The sequence below is a fragment of the Zeus faber genome (genome assembly GCF_960531495.2).
Source record: "Zeus faber genome assembly, chromosome: 5".
Classification (NCBI taxonomy): Eukaryota; Metazoa; Chordata; class Actinopteri; order Zeiformes; family Zeidae; genus Zeus; species Zeus faber.
Genome location: NC_137192.1, coordinates 1,206,397 through 1,226,384, shown reverse-complemented (window position 1 = coordinate 1,226,384; position 19,988 = coordinate 1,206,397). Strand labels below are relative to the sequence as shown.

General features: G+C 40.0%; 1 protein-coding gene across 1 annotated transcript in view; it reads left to right on the top strand.

Annotated features, from left to right (window-relative positions):
* The window catches only part of atp2b4 (ATPase plasma membrane Ca2+ transporting 4), a 79,721-nt gene that overhangs the window by 44,064 nt on the left and 15,669 nt on the right, over nt 1-19,988 (top strand). Inside the window, exons 17-18 of the mRNA XM_080000632.1 lie at nt 15,018-15,229; nt 15,322-15,429. Coding sequence (XP_079856758.1) covers nt 15,018-15,229; nt 15,322-15,429 — 320 coding nt within the window. The remainder of the gene's footprint in view (nt 1-15,017; nt 15,230-15,321; nt 15,430-19,988) is intronic.

Below are 19,988 nucleotides of genomic sequence, written 5' to 3'. Positions count from 1 at the left end.
GAGAGGCCCTTTTCCCTCTCTGGACAGTAGACCCACATCTGGGTCGCGGGTGCAAAGTCTCTTCCCGGCAGCGGGAGTCGTAGGCCTGCTTCTGTTGGGACCCGGTGTTACTCCCTGCACTCCCACCGCGCTTGTGTTTGGACACAAACTACATACTCTAGTCGATTTGGTGTTCGGGCCGCCAACGGACGCCGGGTCCCCACTTTTACCAGGAGCTTCGGTGGTCACCGTGTGAAAAATGAAAATTTCCTAAAAATTGACTTCCATCACTTTTGCAAACAATCTCAAAAGCATACTTCTGACTGTAATATCCCATGCAGAAAGGATTCTGCAGTACAATGTAGGCAAATAATTATCAATAAATTGACTATTTTAAAGAGGTCCTTGAAGTGCTTGAATTTCATCCTCAGAAATTTAAGTAGTGGCCAGTAGGATACCTTGAAAATAGCCCCCTTTGTCCTGAAGTGTTTGATGAAAAAAAGTCCTTGAAAAAAATGCGATCATTGAAAACCTGTGATATTCCCCGTTTTTTTTTCCACTGTACACGGTTTGGCATTGAATGGTTGTGAACCATTCCTGATCTGGATGGATTTTCGGCTCAGGTGTCGTGTACAGTAGTAGGGAGGGCTGAATGACATGAGCCTTCAATGATTGGTTTCTCATCACATGCAGTGATGAGACATCCAGTACTTTTTTTTTTATGTTCACATCCATCCATCCATCCATCACATCCATCCATCCACATCCATTGTTAAAATACACTCACTATGTATGTTTTTTTTTTTATGTTTACATCCAGAATTCCATCCAGCCATCCATCCACATCCATTGTTAAAATACACTCACTTTGTATGAGACAAGCCTAAATTAATGAATGAACAGAGCTGTAAGAAAATCTGAGAAACAAACAAATCGACAAATCAAACAAATCTAATTCCTCCATAGGAAAGGTCCTTATATCTATGGAAATGATAACGACTGTCGCGTAAGCATCACTTTGCGTGAATGTGACTTGTTTTTCTTCAGGATATCCTGCTGCTGATTCTAGATTCCGCTAATGGAAACACAAACTGTAACCGTGCACAAGCGGGCTATTCGGTAGAACTTCAGCCTTAGAACGATAATGGAATTGAAGCTTAATAGACATAATATTATATTATATTTTCATTGATAATGAGTCAAATTCAAAATTTATTATTTGTTTCCCATGAAGTCCTTTAAAATCCAAGGACTTTCAAGTACCTTTGAAGCACTATTTATAAAAATGTTTGTGCTGTCAGCATGCTTGGCATACAAGCAGAGTACTTTTATGCCATTGCATCTCAGACAGAGTTAATCTGCAAGTTGAGTTCAACTTCTGAACCTGCAATGTCACTCTTAATTCATTCTTTAATCATCAAGAACTTGTTGCATTAACTCTGTCCTGTGGACGACCTGTAGGATGACAAGAGCACAGCGTTTTTGTAAAACAAGACCGCCACCAATCCCCCTCTTTGAAGAACGATCTTACCATGTTTTGGTCTATAAACAACTAATCATCATTACTTCTCCAAGAGGGGGAGAATCTTCATGGGTGAGACAACATACCATACCTGGAAAAGCAAACATAGAAACATCAGACAACAATATGTAGCTACAAAACATAATTAATTTAGTCCAGGAAAGTTGGAACAGCAATTCGGCACGTGGCTGCTTCCTGTGATAGCTATGCCAGTGAAGGAGAGGGATGTAATCAGGAGGGTGTTCGGGGGTGTGTTTGAAGCAGGTGATGGTAGTGTGTGTGTCTGTGTGTATGTGTGTGTGTGTGTGTGTGTGTGTGTGTGTGTGTGTGTGTGTGTGTGTGTGTGTGTGTGTGTGTGTGTGTGTGCGTGTGTGCGTGCCTCCCTGCACGTGTGTTCACTGGGGAGTGCACAGCATTTGTCCCAATTAGTTCTGGTGTATGAGATGAGAATTATATTGTGGCGCCCCCAAGTAGCAGAAAAGGCCCCAGCCGTATAAACACTCCGCAACCGCAGGAAAGACCATAGCACCATGCCCTGCAGCCACAGAAACCCCCCCAGCCCCCAGAGACTTGGAGGAGCATAAACCAGTCGCAGAGAGTGTGAGGAGACCCTGCGCCCCTAAGGGGTACACATTCAACCCACTCCCACATGCAGGTATAAGACGCACCAGCCCCCCGCCAACTTCCGCAGACAGTCACATATGTGGCCCCTCCACCACCGCCGGCACCCGTGGCACCTGCCACAGAGAAGCTATGTAGCTAGAGCAAGGCCGACAGCCGCCTCCCGCACTGCAACCCACACCCACAATAGCGAGCAGCTCCCAAGGAGCCCTGGAATGCACTGGATGGCACTCCCTGGAACCCCGCTGGGTCGCAGCAGGCCAGAAACCACACAGCACCAGGGGCAAGCCCCCAGGACCCGAAGCCGGCACCCAGCCGCTTCCCGGCAAATGCAGTTAAAATTGCGGGGTGTGGGGGTTTGGGTCCTCCAGGCATGTCGAACTCGAATCACTCACGCCCCTTCTTTCCAGCAGACACTGGTCTGGTAGTGTGTTGTTTGGAGTAAGATTTGTGTGGGTGTGTATGTGTTCTAAACTAATGAGTTGTTGAGTTGTTATAAAATTGCAGGATAGACGTGAAGCACTATTTTTGCTTGAAAATGTACTTCTTTGAATTTCAATTTATAATGCCAGAATGAACCCTGTTTCATGTAGTACAACTTGAACTTGAAAAATTCTGTCATTATCGATAACCACTATCCTACATTATACTACACAGCCCTTATCGATCTGCTTTGTGTAAGCAATATGCTTTTGCACTCGGCCAGAAGAAAAGGAAGAAAATTGGCCGAATAAAAGCAGAGCTGCCCCTAGCTAACATGGCACCTGTTGGAGAAATTGTCGGTGGTCGGTGAGGTTAATCTGCCCACTACAAGAATACATAACTGAGATTATTCAAGATATTTATTCTGCAGAATAAAGACAAAGATTCAGTCATGCTTCAAAGCAGCATTCTGATCAGTCTATCTCTACTTTAGAGGCTTTTATAGTCTGAGAGGTTGTGTCCCATTCTGAGACAAGCCATATGATTCGCTGTTGTCTTCAGTAACAGCTGAGAGCAGGTCTTAACAAGGAAAGGCATTGAACACTTTCGGTGCAGAGAAAGCATACGTTGAGTGTTTACACAAATGGTCCTTTTTACGAGATAAGGACTAAAACACTTGTGACAGTGGTATACAGAAATGTAAAATCTGCTTAGAAATAGTCAGGCGTCACCAAACGAACATATGCCTCAGCATTTAGACATCACATGGTGGTCATTCATCAACATTGATCATTATTTTTCTCTCACACTCCCTCCTGTTGTTCCCAGTGAAACAATATAAAGGAAAAATGCAATAAGGCTAAAATTTCATATAATTGAGGCAAAGGGATCAGAAAATGACATAAATTGAATACAATACAATTATTTAGATTCAAGATTCAAGTTTCAAGATTTTTATTTGTCACATACATATACATACTTCCATACATATATGCAGTGAAATGTAATGCAACGCTCCCGATGATAGCACACAATATGTCCTAGGAAAAAATTTAAAATAAAATAAAAAGTAGAAAATTCCTTTCTAATAGACCGACTAACTGACTCCTAAAACGTAATACAGTAAGTGGAATACTTATAGAATAAGATAAAAATATAAAGAATAAAATACAATAAAAATAAATTGAAATAAAATGGAATAGATAGAAGGAATATGCCTATGTATATACAGATATGTGCATTTAAAGTGGCATGTGAATTAAAGTGGCATGTGAATGTGAATAGAGGGAGTAGTGTTTGGGATAATACAGCACAGTATACAACAGTACGGCGCAGCAATACGGCATCACGAACAACCCTGAACAGTGATACAGTATGCGGTACAGTATGCTACATACAGTACAGTAGGTAGTGGAGCCTAGTGCATGGCTCAGTTAGGACCCCTGGTGAGGTCAGCGTTGACAGTTCTGATGGCTTGAGGGAAGAAACTCCGTCTCAGTCTCTCTGTTCTCGCTGTGTGACTGCGGAGGCGCTTGCCTGACCGCAGCAGCTGGAACAGTCCGTTGTTGGGGTGATGAGGATCCTTCATGATCCTACGGGCTCTGCTACTACACCTCCTGGTGTATAACTCCTGCAAGGGGGGGAGGGTAGTTCCAGTGGTACATTCAGCTGAACGCACCACCCTCTGCAGGGCCCGCCTGTCCTGGGCAGTACAGTTCCCAAACCAGGCAGTGATGTTGCCTGTCAGGATGCTCTCCACTGCTCCAGAGTAGAAGGACTTGAGGATCCTCACCGAGACCCGGAATTTCCTCAGCTGCCTGAGGTGGTAGAGACGCTGCCTCGCCTTTCTCACCAGAGTGTCTGTGTGAACAGTCCATGTTAAGTCCTCTGTGATGTGGACTCCCAGATATCTGAAGCTGCTCACCCTATCGACAGAAGTCCCATTAATCCACAAGGGCGCGTGCGTCCTCGATTGTGATCCACGCCTAAAGTCCACAATCAGCTCCTTGGTTTTGCTGACGTTCAGGTGGAGGCTGTTGTCCTGGCACCAGAGTGACAGGTCAGCCACCTCCTCGCGGTAGGCCTTCTCATCGCAGTCGGTGATCAGGCCCACGACCACGGTGTCGTCAGCAAACTTGATGATGGTGTTGGAGCTGGACCTGGCCACACAGTCATGTGTGTACAGGGAGTACAGTAGGGGGCTGAGGACGCAGCCCTGGGGCGATCCTGTATTCAGGGTGAGGGAGCTTGACATGTACTTCCCCACCTTGACCACCTGGGGGCGGCCTGTGAAGAAGTCCAGGATCCAGGTTCACAGCGGACCATTCAATCCTAGCTCCATCAGCTTGACAGCCAGTCTGGTGGGAACTATGGTGTTGAAAGCTGAACTATAATCAATGAACAGCATTCTCACATAGGCCCCCTTCTGGCCATCCAGGTGCGTGAGCGTGGTGTGCAGTACCTGGGAGACCGCGTCATCCGTGGATCTGTTCTGCCGGTACGCGAACTGCAACGGGTCCAAGGTGCGGGGGAGGGAGGCGCAGATGTATTCCTTAATCAGCCTCTTGAAACACTTCATGACCACCGAGGTGAGGGCCACCGGACGGTAGTCATTCAGGCAGGTTGGAGAGGCGATCTTCGGGACAGGAACGACGGTGGACCTCTTGAAGCAGGACGGGACCACTGATTCTGCCAGGGAGATGTTGAATATTGTGGTGAACACCAGAGCTAGCTGGTTAGCACAGGTCTTCAGTACTCGCCCAGATATGCCGTCTGGGCCCGCAGCAACAGAGATACCGAGATACAGAGATACCCTAAGATACAGAGATACCCTAAGAATTCTATCTTGTGGTTTTCAACTAAGGAAACACACATCCCAGATAGTATCCCTGGACAGCTCCACCTCAAATTGACCAAACCTCTCTTCCCACATTTGACTAGAGAAGAGTAAAAGACTAGTAAGGGTTATCTACACTATACTATGACAACAGACACAGAGAACAAAATATATACGTAAAAGAACATCACAACAGAAAACAAACCAACAACAAACCTTGAAACACAAAACCAAAACTAAAAACAAAACAAAACAAGACAAAAAGAAACCCCAAACCAACAACAATAGGTACATATAAATGTATACTAAGAATAAAGCGGGAACAAATGCAATAAAATAAATGATTGTTACACAAGAAATAAACGGTATGCCTAAAAATAAGTGTTGTACAGTTTGGTTGAAAAGTGAGAGAGGCGAGGTTGAGATGGCTTGGACACGTGTGTAGGAGAGATGAGAGTTACATTGGGAGAAGGATGCTGAGGATGGAGCTGTCAGGCAAGAGGAAAAGAGGAAGGCCAAAGAGAAGGTTTATGGATGTGGTGAGGGAGGACATACAGGCAGTTGGTGTGAGGGAGGAAGATGCAAAGGCGTAAACACATTATGACAACATTGTTTTGTAAAAATTGGGAACGTGGAATAATTCTGTGATTTCCTAAACAGTTATGTTGAATAGCCGACGACAGACTCACTACTAAAATAAATGTATGCACGCACCCTAGTGTAACATAATAATATTATCATAATGTCTAATATGTAGGAGATAATGTTCATAGAATATAGGCAACAAAATATCCGACAGTGTGTAAATCATGCAAGGTTTTTAATTTTCCTAGAATGCATTTCTCAAATGTTGCCTGAACACAATCCATTAATAAAGTAAAATCTAAAAATGATAAATACTAAACTGGACAATCTGATCACTACTGGTTCACGTGATGTTATTCATATGTGGCTTTTGTTGACAGAAGACAGACCTAACTGCATTGGTCTCCTGGTCAGCACTTCATGCTGAGACAGTCCTGTCACACCCTGCAATCGTCCTCGCATTGCCGTCATCGCTAATGGCAGGAATGAAACTCAGTTGAGCTTACCTTCACTGGGATTCCATTCGGAAAACCATGTCAAACTCACCAAACAATATTTTAACCATGACAAAGCGTAAGCTTGATAAGTCCATCATGAGGTTCCTGCATTGTTCTAAGCACAATCATTATGTTTACTTAATTCTCTAACTATCCCTCCTTTTTGACAAATGGTACTTACCATATGTCAAACAAGTAAAACAATGAAAAAAATTAGATGGAGAGATACAGCTCAGTATATACAGTACCAAGTAGCTCTGCCACTACAATAATTCAGTGCAGGAAAAACAAAGTTAGTAAGGAATCCTGTGTCCTCATCTGTGGAGGAGACAACCATCATTATTAGACAAGGGCAATATTGGTTACAGTGGCTTTGTTGGCTGCATTGGCTCCAACATTTCTTATAGAGATGGGGTCAAGTAAAACCCAGTAGGAACCCAGGAAGTCCTTTTGATGGAGGGGCGAGGGAAAAAGATTACCATATAATTAATGTAAACAACACGAATAGAAAGATCAAAATGGGGGGGTTATGACATCAAAACATTAAACACATGTTCTGTATGTTCTCATTAATCAGCTACACCACACTGTATCACATTTGCCTGTACATATTCATGCAAATAAATAAAACAAAAGACAGTTTACCACAGATAGAAACACAAACACAACTGGTTGTACAAACACTGTTTTAAACAATAAAATCAGTTGACAGACAGACAAACCAAACAAAAACCCTCCTTGTTGTTGTACTCATGAGTTTAAATCATCGTAGTTGAACTTTTCAAGAACTTCAGTTGCAAGATCTGGGTGGGGCGAAGCCACAACGGCTATGGCTGTCAAGCAATCATGTGAATCTCCATATGAGGGAAGAAGAAAAGTTAGAGTCAGGGAAGTGAAAGTTGCACAAGTTGATGATGGAGAGGTGTTGCCTGAGAGAAATGAGCCAGTTTGCTTCGTAGCAAGATAAAGGCTACAGCATATAATCAACACAATAACCCTGGCACCAAGTTTCCGAGCGTAGTGTACAGCAAGACGTAATTCATCTCCATAAGATTGCAACAACACAGCTAACATAAAACCATCTCCCTCATCCACAGTTAAAGTAATCCAGCAAACCCAACATGGAGCTGGTGCAAAAAACTTGTTTGAAAAGCAACAATACATTCTCCCGTCTAATGGCTGGGCAAGCATTACCTTATTCCACGATCCGAAAACAATAACCACAACAGCCATGCCAGGGTGCGTCCCTGAGGAGAAAAAACATCATAAATAAATAAATGTCATGACTCCAATAATAAACCTTCTTTTGTGCAGGCTGGAGTTATAAGGGAAATAAAAGAAAACTGTGATCATCTTGTTTGAAGTATTTTAGGAAGTCCTGTGTATCCACGACACAAGCAGATCAATAAACCATCAAATTATGTGCTGCCATTAATGAAATCAAAATCAGTCCAAATAAATATCCGTAATATGGCAGTAGAAACATTACTCTACATAACTTCAACAATAAGTTAAGCAACTATAGAGGGTAAGGAAAAATGTGATTCACATACTAAAACATTTTAAAATTTAGCGTTCAATACAATATTTCAATTATTATATTATATTTATTTATTATATTATAATATATTATTATATTTATATTTATTTATTTATATATTTTTACTATCCATTATCTTACGGTCAATTTACGTTAACCAGCTCCTAAGAATCACATATATCATGTGCTATGCGTTGAACTGCTAGTCTTACCTTTTGGCCAGGGAGTATTCAACTATAAGTCACATCATTCTGCAGTCTGATTAAAGAAAAATGTAGAGGTTATTTGGCATTTCCAATCAAGTTAACATCTTTTTAAAACAAATATATATATTTGTTTTAATATATATGTGTGTGTGTATATATAAAGATATATGACAATATCATAGCCAACATTCAAATTGAGACCCATCTAAAACCTAGAAGGGCTATTATTAACATACAGTATGTGTTGGTCTTATCGTTGGTCTCCTCCAGTGGTTCTTTAAAATATTCCGTTTCATCGTCACATTAAGTTTGAAATCCGCTGTTTGAAATGTTCTCCAAGTCCGTAGTAATATCAGATTCAGCAGCGCTGTCATTCTCCGCGTCACTGTCGGAGAAATGAAGTCCAATACGCGCTGCTATCACTGACTTGGATCTATCCCACTGGTCAGATTAATGTCCGAAAAGATTCAGAGTTTCCGCCACCCGCTTCGCATAATCCATAACGATACGGAGAAGATAGTTTTCACAGACAAGAAACACCCCCGTGCTGCGGTTTAACTGTCTGTTTACCGAAGTGACGTAGGTGCGTGACGCATTTCTTCATCTTCTTCTTCGTCTTTTTTCAACTGTGTCTCCGTGTGTTTGTAAGTAGTACAATTTAAAGGTCGAATTAAATCAAAACGGTTTCACATTGTGACTTCATATCACATGGAATATGGAGGAATGATCTTCACCTAGACGCTCGCATTAAAGGAAATCGTCGATCGGTGTTGTTCAGTGCTGTTCAGCGTCCCAGTTTCCCCATGTAATATGACAGGAATATTTAACGGTTTAACATTTTTCTACTATTTATAAATCAAACTCTGTTTTGAAAATACCTTGAGAAATAAAAAAAAACACAAATGAACACAAATCTGGAAAAATCTAATTTTCCTTCAAGAAAGATTTTTTCAGCTTATTTGGCTGCTCCTGGCGATTTTTGAAATGCGCGGTGGGACACATATTTGCAAATCAATGAAGCAATCACTTCCGTCTAAAATCCGTGTCTAACTCTGTTTCTACTTAATAATTGAATTAACTAACTATTCAAAAACTTTTCCTAAAATTTGGGAAAATTATTATATTTATATTCGGCAATACTCTTACTAGAATGTAGTTTTTCTGAGAGAACATTAAATAATCTGTGTGCTATCAGGATAGACAGATTGATAAAACAATGGCTGAGAAAACACACAGAAGCAGCCCCCATGGTGATCACACATATAATTTCCAGCAGAACTTCAGGTGGTAAGTTATTCTACAGCTCTCAGTTGAAGAAGAAATTCCGATTGCAGTCATTCAGTTTGATGTTTTGTCTGATGCAGTGACATCACCGAACGCATGTCCAAAGGAGCACAGCTGATTAGGCTGCTCAACTGCACAACACCTTTTTCAATTATGCGTTCGCTGTACTTGGATGCCAAACACTTCATGTTTGTTGGTGGAGGGGAGGAGCAGCAGGAGTCAACGCTTGCATTTCATAACAGAACTTTGTTCATTGTCCAGAAAATGTCCCAAGTTATTTAGCCTGATGTTGGCCAAACCGGATCTCTGAACACAAGGTCTTCTCAGACCTTCTCGGAAATGCAGGAGTAGGCATGTCTTCCAACAGGATATCAGGAAAATAGGAATGTCCTTTGAGCCTGTGTGAAAAGCCCTGGGGTGCTTAAAATATTGTTCTCAGACATTATCAGAAGATGGAAGAGAGGTCTACCACTGTATAAAGCAGTGCCATAAAGATAATCACTCCAGGGTTCTCTAACAACAGTGTCCCTGGGTGATAACACAGTAAACCTTAACTCAGCTTTTAGGAGAATGTCATATTTAAATAAGAACTTATCAAAATGATTCTGGTTCTATAGGCCACTCTACAATATCTGATGCATACATGCATACATCTGATAATACATTTTAATGATGGAGCTCAATATGTGGTATAGAGCTAAATTCAATCAAGGTATTTCCATTTATATGTTTGCATGCATTTCATCTCAAAATTATTCCAATTAAGCCTATTAAATAATCAAATTTGCAAATCAATTAAATACAAATGTCAATAATATCAATAATTTACAAGGACCTTTGAATGCTGGAGATGTTATGGCCTTACTCAATTGTAGAGCAATTATCTTTGATCAATCCTGTTGTCAGTCCTTCAAGTCTTCCCAATCAGATGCAGTCACATCTACACTGGTCAAAACTGCAGCCAGTGGATTCCTGTTTAAAACTACGGAAATAAAACACTGAATAGACAGGTTGGTTAATTCATCAATACACAATTACAACATTCATCGATCAACAAGATATTTTCAGATTTAAACTTGACATTTTTTGAATGTCCAAATTGAAAGTTATTGAAATGGCCAACGTATTTCACGTTTATTTTAATGTTTCAATTTTTAGTAAGAGAATGTACACAATCCATTACCTCTCCAGTATACAAAAAAAACAACAATTATTCCTCTTTTATAACCTACTTGTTAAGTTTTATACTGTATATCAACATCTACCTTATTGAATGTCAAATTGAGATTATTTCTAGAGTAAAAACTAAATAAAGATTAATAATATTAATAATGTTGTTCGATTATACTTAAACAATCACCAGCCTTACTGAAAAACAAATAGTAACCGGTAAGGATTTGAAACACACAAACACTATTCTATATCACACCAAAACTGACAATTCACTCATGTAATATCATGATTTAATGTATAGTGTTTAATCTAAACTATTTAGTTATTTATCATATCCTTTATTTGGAATTACCAATTTAATAATGCTTCATGCAATTATGCCAATTCCTTACTGCTGTAACACTTCAGACTACCCCTCTGTGGGATAGATAAAGGATTATCTTATCTCAACCAGCAGATCTCTTTGACACAGGAACACAAAAAGGGAAAAATAGTAGTAAATCTAAAAAGTAAATCTACAAAGAATAACTTAACTTTATAAACCAAAAACGAATGCATTTCTGCTGCTACTATACATCATATCTGCTCTCCACGGTGTCTTGAAAATAATTTTTTTAAGCGATTTTACAATTTATATCGACCAATTTAGTTTTATCAATTTGGAAAGCTTTGCGATAAAATCTATTAACAAAGCACAAACCATACCTCCTCCTCACCTTACCAAAGTCGCATCAATGAACAAAAGACACTGTCCAGCAACTCAAACCTGCTACAACTCACCACACCACTATAATCAACATCAGAATCATCTCTCTAAATATAATCCAACAGTTCAAACCATTCATCATGTGCAAACTTTACCACTTTCATTGTCTTTCACATCAACTTCCCTAATCCTTTCAGTCTATCACTAACTTTATAGCTCTCTCTCGCCTTGTTATAATTTTTACAGTATCCTTTCCAGCAATCCTACCAGATATTTCAGATTATAATGCTACTTTTACACCAAGGACTCATGTGTGAAACTAGTTTGACATGTTATGTACAACACACATACCACACTTATATTGCGTTTATACATTCACTTGTTTCATCGAGATTCTTTATCAGCCAGGTAGCTAAATATACCCCAAGACACTGATAGAATCTCTCCAAACTCATCTCGTCCATATGTGTTCCAGAGTGATCCATCGGCCAGGCGGTCACACGCCCCAGACACCAACTGAATCACACAGGATTCAAGTGAAAGTGTATTACACTGCAAATAGAGTCACAAAATTGACCCTTGAACTCTGTCCTCTCCCTCACTATTTAAAACTTACTGAAACTAGTTAGAAAGTAAGTTGCATAGCTGGATTATCAGTACGTCCAAAATAAAATCTAAAAAATAATACACAAAACAATAAATAAAAATTTTGATAATAATTCTTATTATTGTATTTTATTTACTTTTTATTTTATCCTTTTTTTAAAAGATGTTTATATATATTTTACTAAATCACGAGTGTTGTTATTTCCAAACCTGTGTCCCTTACACTGCACAACCAACAGGAATGTTTTTTTTATTTTTGTTTTTTTTAATTATCAATTTTACTTTAGTTTTAATTAATTTTATAACACCAGAAGTTTCTCACCTACCCTCAACACTTTTGCTAGGAGGAATAAAGAGAGAGAACCATTCTGACTTTATTTATTAATTAATCTAATGTAATCTTGACAATACCAGAAGTTCCTCTCCTACCCTCAATGCTTTTGTTAGGAGGAAAAAAGGGAGTACTATTCTTCTTCTTGCCCTCAACGCTTTTGCTAGGAGGGATCAAGAATAATCTATAATAATTATGTATTCAATAATGTTGACTTATTATTTAATAACATAAAAAAATTATAATAAAGGTAAAAAAACAAAAACCATGATTCTCTTGATGCAATATTGGCCACTTCCACGGTCCTCCAGACCGATCATCCACTGCCCATTCCTAACCTAAGCGGTTGACGAGACGTCTGTGGGGGGATTTCTGAGTTTAACAAAGCTTCTTCAACGATCCTCTAGATCCGTACAATATCTAAGCTTACTCATAGCTTTTCTTAATCTGTATAATATCTCAGTAAGTCCTCACCTTTATTTGTTCAGAATCTCGTGTTGTCTATTCTGGATCTGCCGTCATGTCCAGATTCATTCATTCACGATTCATTCTTGGATGTCTTACGGCCGGTCCCTGACTGCCGTTGTGCACACAACCTGGGCATGAAGAGGTCCAACAGAGACAAGCAGAGAATCTCATCATTGTCACCAGGTTGTTGGAGAAATTCTCCTGCGTGGTCGGTGAGGTTTATCTGCCCGCTACAAGGATACATAACTGAGAGTATTCAAGATATTTATTCTGCAGAATAAAGAGAAAGATTCAGTCATGTTTCAAAGCTGTGTTCTGATCAGTCTATCTCTACTTTACTTGAAGAGGTCTTTATAGTCAATGAGAGGTTGTGTCCCATTCTGAGACTAGCCATGTGATTCGCTGTTGTCTTCTGTAACAGCTGAGAACATGTTTTAACAAAGAAAGGCATTGAACACTTTCGGTGCAGAGAAAGCATACGTTGAGTGTTTACACAAATGGGCTTTTTTTGAGATAACGACTAAAACACTTGTGACAGTGGTATACAGGAATGTAAGATCTGCTGAGAAACAGTCAGGCGTCACCAAACAATTATATGTCTCAGCATTTAGACATCACATGGTCGTAGAATTATGTCATTCATCAACATTGATCATTATTTTTCTCTCACACACCCTTGGCCAGATTATTGATACCGCCCACCTTGTGACCCAAAATACACCCATCAGCCAAACCACTTGCCTAATAATGTGTAGGTCCCCATTGTGCCGTCAAAACAGCTCTGACCTGTCCAGGCACGTACTCCACAAGACCTCTGAATGTTTCCTGTGGTATCTGGCACCTAGACGTTAGCAGCAGATCCCTTAAGTCCTGTAAGTTGCAAGGTGGGGCCCCCATGGATCGGGCTTGTTGTTCCAGCACATCCCACAGATGCTCAATCAGATTGAAATCTGGAGAATTTGGAGGCCAAGTCAACACCTTGAACTCTTTTTCACATTCCTCAAACCATTCCTGAACATTATTTCCAGTGTGGCAGGGCGCATTATCCTGCTGAAAGTGCTACTGCCATCAGGGAATACCATTGCCATTCTGGGGTGTATTTGGTCTGCAACAATGTTTAGGTTGGTGGTATGTTTCAAAGTAACATCCACATGAATGCCAGGACCCAAGGTTTCCCAGCAGAACATTTCCCAGAGCATCACACCAGCTTGCCTTCTTCCCATAGTGCATCCTGGTGGCATCTCTTCACCAGGTTAACAAAGAACTTGTACCTATTTTCTACTTCCAACGCATCAACTTCCAGAACGGACTTTTTACTTGGTGCTGAATATATCCCACCCTTTAACAGGTGCCATTGGAGATGAGCAATGTTATTCACTTCACCTGTCAGTGGTTTTAATATTGTGGCTGATCGGTGTATATGCGTTTAGTGCACCCCTAGTCATTTCCTTGGCTATTTAGTTAGAGACTAGAAAAAAAAGTTATTATTGTTATTCAATGTTATTCACTTCACCTGTCAGTGGTTTTAATATTGTGGCTGATCGGTGTATATGCGTTTAGTGCACCCCTAGTCATTTCCTTGGCTATTAAGTTAGAGACTAGAAAAAAAAGTCCAAACTTTACACATACCTTATGAAGCACATCTATAAATATTGTAATATAAAGTATTTTATTTTTAGTCAATCTTTATTTATCCAGACAGGTCAATAACTTGAAATATTGTACATGCTATAAAATTAGTTTTAAATTAGTCAATGAAAATGAAAACAGAATTTAGAAAAACAAAACCTTTACAAGCACCAATTTTAACCAAGGTTGAAATGAACAACAAAGTTAAAAGGGTTTTTATCGTTGGACAGTATTTTCATAATTAATCCCAGGATGCATTTCACAATGTATACATAACATAAAAAGTATTCAATACACTTTTTTATGTAAATAAATTGTATTTTATTGGAACTAATTGTACAAAACTGTCAGCGGGAAAATTACTCACATAATTCTCACATAAGATCCTCCACACTAGATTTTCAAGCTGTGTACAGTTTCTATAACAAGTAACATATTGAGGTAGAGTACCATTATATTATGGGTTTATTGCACAGTTGTACACGTTTATTTTCTAAATAAATTAAAAATGTATATTAGAAGAAACAAAAAAGATCAAAGTTGTGCACCCCCTAGAGCATCTTGCGCCCCTAGAATTTGTACCGTAACACTATTAACTCTCTCTGTCTAAGGGGAGAAGATTTTCAACATCGACAGCGGTCGCAACACGCCCCTGCGCTCACCGCCCTCCGAGCACTACACTATTGTCTTCAATGTCTTCGTCATGATGCAGCTGTTCAACGAGATCAACGCCAGGAAGATCCACGGGGAGCGGAATGTCTTCGAGGGAATCTACCGCAACCCCATTTTCTGCAGCGTGGTGCTGGGAACGTTCGCCCTGCAGGTAGATCATGCAGATACAGATAAACTTGGATGCACTCACACACACACTAACAGTAAATATCTAAAAAAAACAATTATATATATTTTTTTCAGATCATTATTGTTCAGTTTGGAGGAAAGCCGTTCTCATGTACTGCTCTGACCATTGACCAGTGGTTGTGGTGTGTGTTCATTGGCATTGGAGAGCTGCTCTGGGGACAGGTGAGCGATGCAAGCTCACACATACACACACACACACACACACACACACACACACACACACACACACACACAAATGTATTAATTAATTTATTTATTTATTTATATATATATATATATATTATTTTTTTTAACCTGTGATGTCAGGATGCTGGGCATACAACACAGAGTATTTGTATGCCATTGCATCTAGGACAGAGTAAGTCTGCATGGGGAGTTCAAGTTCTCAACCTGCAATGCAACTCTTTATTAATTCTTAAATCATCAAGAACTGCTGCAATAACTCTGTCCTGTGGATGACCTGTAGAATGACAAGAGCACAGTTTTTGGTTATAGAGAACCACCCACACACATATTAATTTAAATCCAGCATCGAGATACAGGTAACAGAAGCATGTTAATATCAATGGAAAAATAAAAAAAGTCAATCAGTCATCATTCTGTCTACTACTACAGTATGTGCTCATCACCCCCCAACCAATTGTCGTACTGTTCAGTAAAAGTTATGGCCTAGTACTCAATAAATAAATATTTTATGAATTACATATTTATATATATATATATATGTATATGCATACATAAACACACTTACTCTACATACATACCTACACACATAAACCCACATACATTCTTAATTCATTCTCTCATTTGGTCAAATGACCATATGCGACATGCATGTTTAAAGCTATGACAGGACTGACTAGTTCTCTACTGGAAGTCTTTTGCACTCTACCGCTGCCATGTACAGAAAGGTATTTTGCCCAGAACGTGTCTTAAATCTACATGGCACAATGTCTGTGGCCCTGCCTCTAGTTCAATAGCCATGTGTGTCCCTAACTAGCATAAAATTATTCTTAAAATACCGTGGCCCTTTACCTTGCAAGATGTTACTGTATGTGTAAGTCTCAATTTCAGCTGTGTTACTGTATTTTCTACCGTCAACCATTTTAATTCCTTGAATTGTGAAGGGCCAACATGAGTCATAGGGCTAAGGTTCAATACCACCCTGAATGGTTTATTTTGAGTTGTTTGAAATTTAGTTTTAATCCCCTTGGGGGTGCTACTACAGTATACCTTGTATTTTAGGCAGAGCCAAAGTGAGGCTGAATTGAAACTGATGCTAGCATTTTCAGGATTTCCTTATCTAGATATTTAATTTTCTGGTTCACCTTGGTGAACTCTTTGTCCCATAATCTCTCCACTCAGGGATCTGTCCAACTCACAGTCCAAGTATTTAACACATGTTTTGCCAGTAATCAGAGTGTCTCCCACTGTAAGCCCTGAGGACCTACTCACCTTATTTTTAAGCGAAATAATATAGATTCAGTTTTTCCAAGATGTAAAGACAATTTATTTTCAGACAGCCAGTTATTAATGTTTTTCAATTCATCACTAATTGGCTCTCTACAATGTTGTGGTCCTTGTGGGAAACCAATAAAGCTGAGTCATCCCCATATAGAAAAATATTACATTAATGTATAACAGAAAGAGCAAAGGGCCTAGGGCACTTCCCTGTGGCACACAATATTCGATTTTTCTGGCCTCAGATAATGTGCTGTCAATATAAACTCTTTGATACCTATCAAATCCACTCCGCTTTCTGGAGGTCTTATGGAACTATGCTACAAAATGTACCCAAATCAGTCTCTTTCCAGACCTGCCAACCTGCACGCATTTTATGTACCAACTACGCAATTATTAGTCAAACTACTCAGGTACGAAATGCCAGCTGAAACTACACAAAAAAAAAAATAATATTATATATATATATACAGTACATACATACACACTACACACACACAAAACATTAGGGATATTTGGCTTTCAGGTGAAATTTATCACCCGAAAGCCAAATAATTTCTCAAATAATTTATTGAAACAAAAGCCAACAACAGCGGTGGGTATACCACAACAAAAAATGTCAATGTCCCAATAACTTGTCATGTGCCCTTGAGCATCAATTACAGCTTGACAACGATGCCTCATGCTGTTCACAAGTCGACTTATTGTCTGCTGAGGCATGGCCCCCCCACTCTTCTTGAAGGGCGGCCCTCAGGTCATTGAGGTTCTGGGGTACAGAGTTACGACTCTACATCAGCTGATCCCATAGCTTTTCTATGGGATTCAGGTCTGGAGAAAGTGCAGGCCACTCCATTTGAGGTGCCCCAGTCTCCAGCAGCTGTTCCCTAATGATGCGACCTCGATGAGCTGGAGCATTGTCGTCCATGAAGATGAAATTAGGCCTGTGTTGTTCATGCAGGGGCACAATGACTGGATTAATGATGTTATTCAGGTAGTATGGGCTTGTCACTGTACCATTCACAAAGTGAAGGGCAGTTCTGTATTGACTAGACACACCTGCCCACACTGTAACACCACCACCACCAAAGGCTCGTCTGGTGACAACAGTGGCTGATGCATAGCGCTCTCCTTGACATCTCCAACATCGTTGGCGGCCTTCATTTCTGCTCAACGTGAATCAACTTTCATCAGAGAACAGCACTGAGGCCACTGGTCCCTCGTCCAGCGTAAATGCTCCCTGGCCCATGCAAGACGATGATGCCTGTGCCTGGTGGTGTGGTCAGGTACCCTTGCAGGTCGTCTGGCACGCAGACCACGCTGATGTCAACGGTTGGGAAAAGTGTGACGTGACACTTGGGTGCCTCTCACCTCTCTTAAATGTGCCCGGAGTTGAGTGGCATTCATCATCCGATTCCGCAGGGCACTGTTCACAATGAAGCGCTCATCAGTGTGGGATGTGGCCAAAGGACGTCCACTTCTATGCCTTTCTGTGACTCTTACAGTCTCTCTGTATCTCTGTTGAAACCTGCTGATGACTCTCTGTGACACTCTAAGCTCAGTGGCCACTTCCCTCTGAGAACATCCTGTTTGAAGCCTACAATGGCGAGGTACTGTTGATCAGTTGTTAGGTGTCGTCTTGGTCTCATGATGTCAAAATGTGAACAGCATGATGAAGAGGACTGTTTAAATACCAATTCTAATTGAACCAGGAAATGTATTGGTCGATTCATGGATCAAACACCTGTTGTGAATTTTGCTGTTCAGCTCCTTGTTAGAGAACAGCAAGTTGTGCAAAGAGTACTGAAACATTGAACAGTTGGACATGTGCATTAAAAAGTTTAGAGAAAGTCAAATTAAGTTCACCTGTAAAGGTTGGAGTGCATTTTAGGCTCATCCTGAAATTTCACCCAAAAGCCGAATATCCCTAACTTTTTGTGGGTAGTGTATATATCTCACTCAACATCCACTGATACGCAGCTGTACTTTACTATCCCCCGAGGTGTAACACCGCATTGCTGAAGTAAAATGCAAAGTGGGAGAGTTATAATAAAGCACAACCGTGACCGTAATGTAACATATTAAACGTGAGATGCACTGATCGATCGGCCGGTGACCGGAATTGGTCGCTTTTCGCTGGCCGATCAGTGATTTATTTTCAGATTCTGTGCCGGTCAAATTTACAGGCTCAATACTGTGCTCATGTAATGTACTCGTAAAAATGCTCCGATACTCAAACCCGATACCAACGTAATGTAACGTAGTTGCATAATTGACACTCAAAAAAGAGAGCGAAAGAAAAAATGTCCACTGTTTGGAGGTACTTCAAGGTAAACAAATACGATTAGATAAATTATTTATTTATCACCTGACTATATTCCAACATTGTGCAGACTGTGTATCTATCACTGTCATAACAGCGGAGCTCCGCTCGTGATGAAAAGTTTGACTCTTTTTTGAGACTTGGTTCTCGATTTGACTCACTTGGTTTAACGCACGGTGAGTGAACAATTTCCAGTGAACAAGAGCGAGAAGAGTCAGACATTTATTTTATTTGTTTATTTTTTTGTAATGATTGCAATTTATTTGCAAAGGACCATAAAATATAATATAATTGTATATTTGCACTTAAATTTAAAGTTTGAACTGTAACTCCCTTGTTAGATATATGATGGGTCCGACTAAAACACAGTGAGGGTTACAGGTTGAATTATGCTGAAACTTTGTGACAGTCCTATATTCAATTTTATTGGAATTCAGTGACTGTTCCTTGTTGTATTTTATTTTATTGGAACTCAGGGACAATTTCATGTTCTATTAAATTTCCATAGTGAATAATGAGCAATAATAAACAGTGTCAAAATCAGCAATCTCATTATTGTGGTAAACTTTAAATTGCAGCGGTAGGCCGTATGTGCAGCTATCCTATCACGTGAGCATGATCAGATCACGGGTTGTATTTTTCATTGATGTACAGCAGATCGGAAATCGGAATCTGCAGGTCAGCCTCCACAAAAAATCACAAATAGGAATCGGCCAAGAAAATTGCAATCAGTCCCTAGTTGGTATACATGTTCGATAACTTTACGAGATGATCTATTTCAAGGTGTATATCCTAATGATATGAATTTGAATATATAGTTAGTCGTAGTATCTCGCATAGAATGTGATGAGCCTCTTTACGAGATGGCTACGGTGTGAATAACTGATGGAGAAATTTAGCTGCAGTAACTCAAATTCCACAGAGACTCCCTGTTACACTA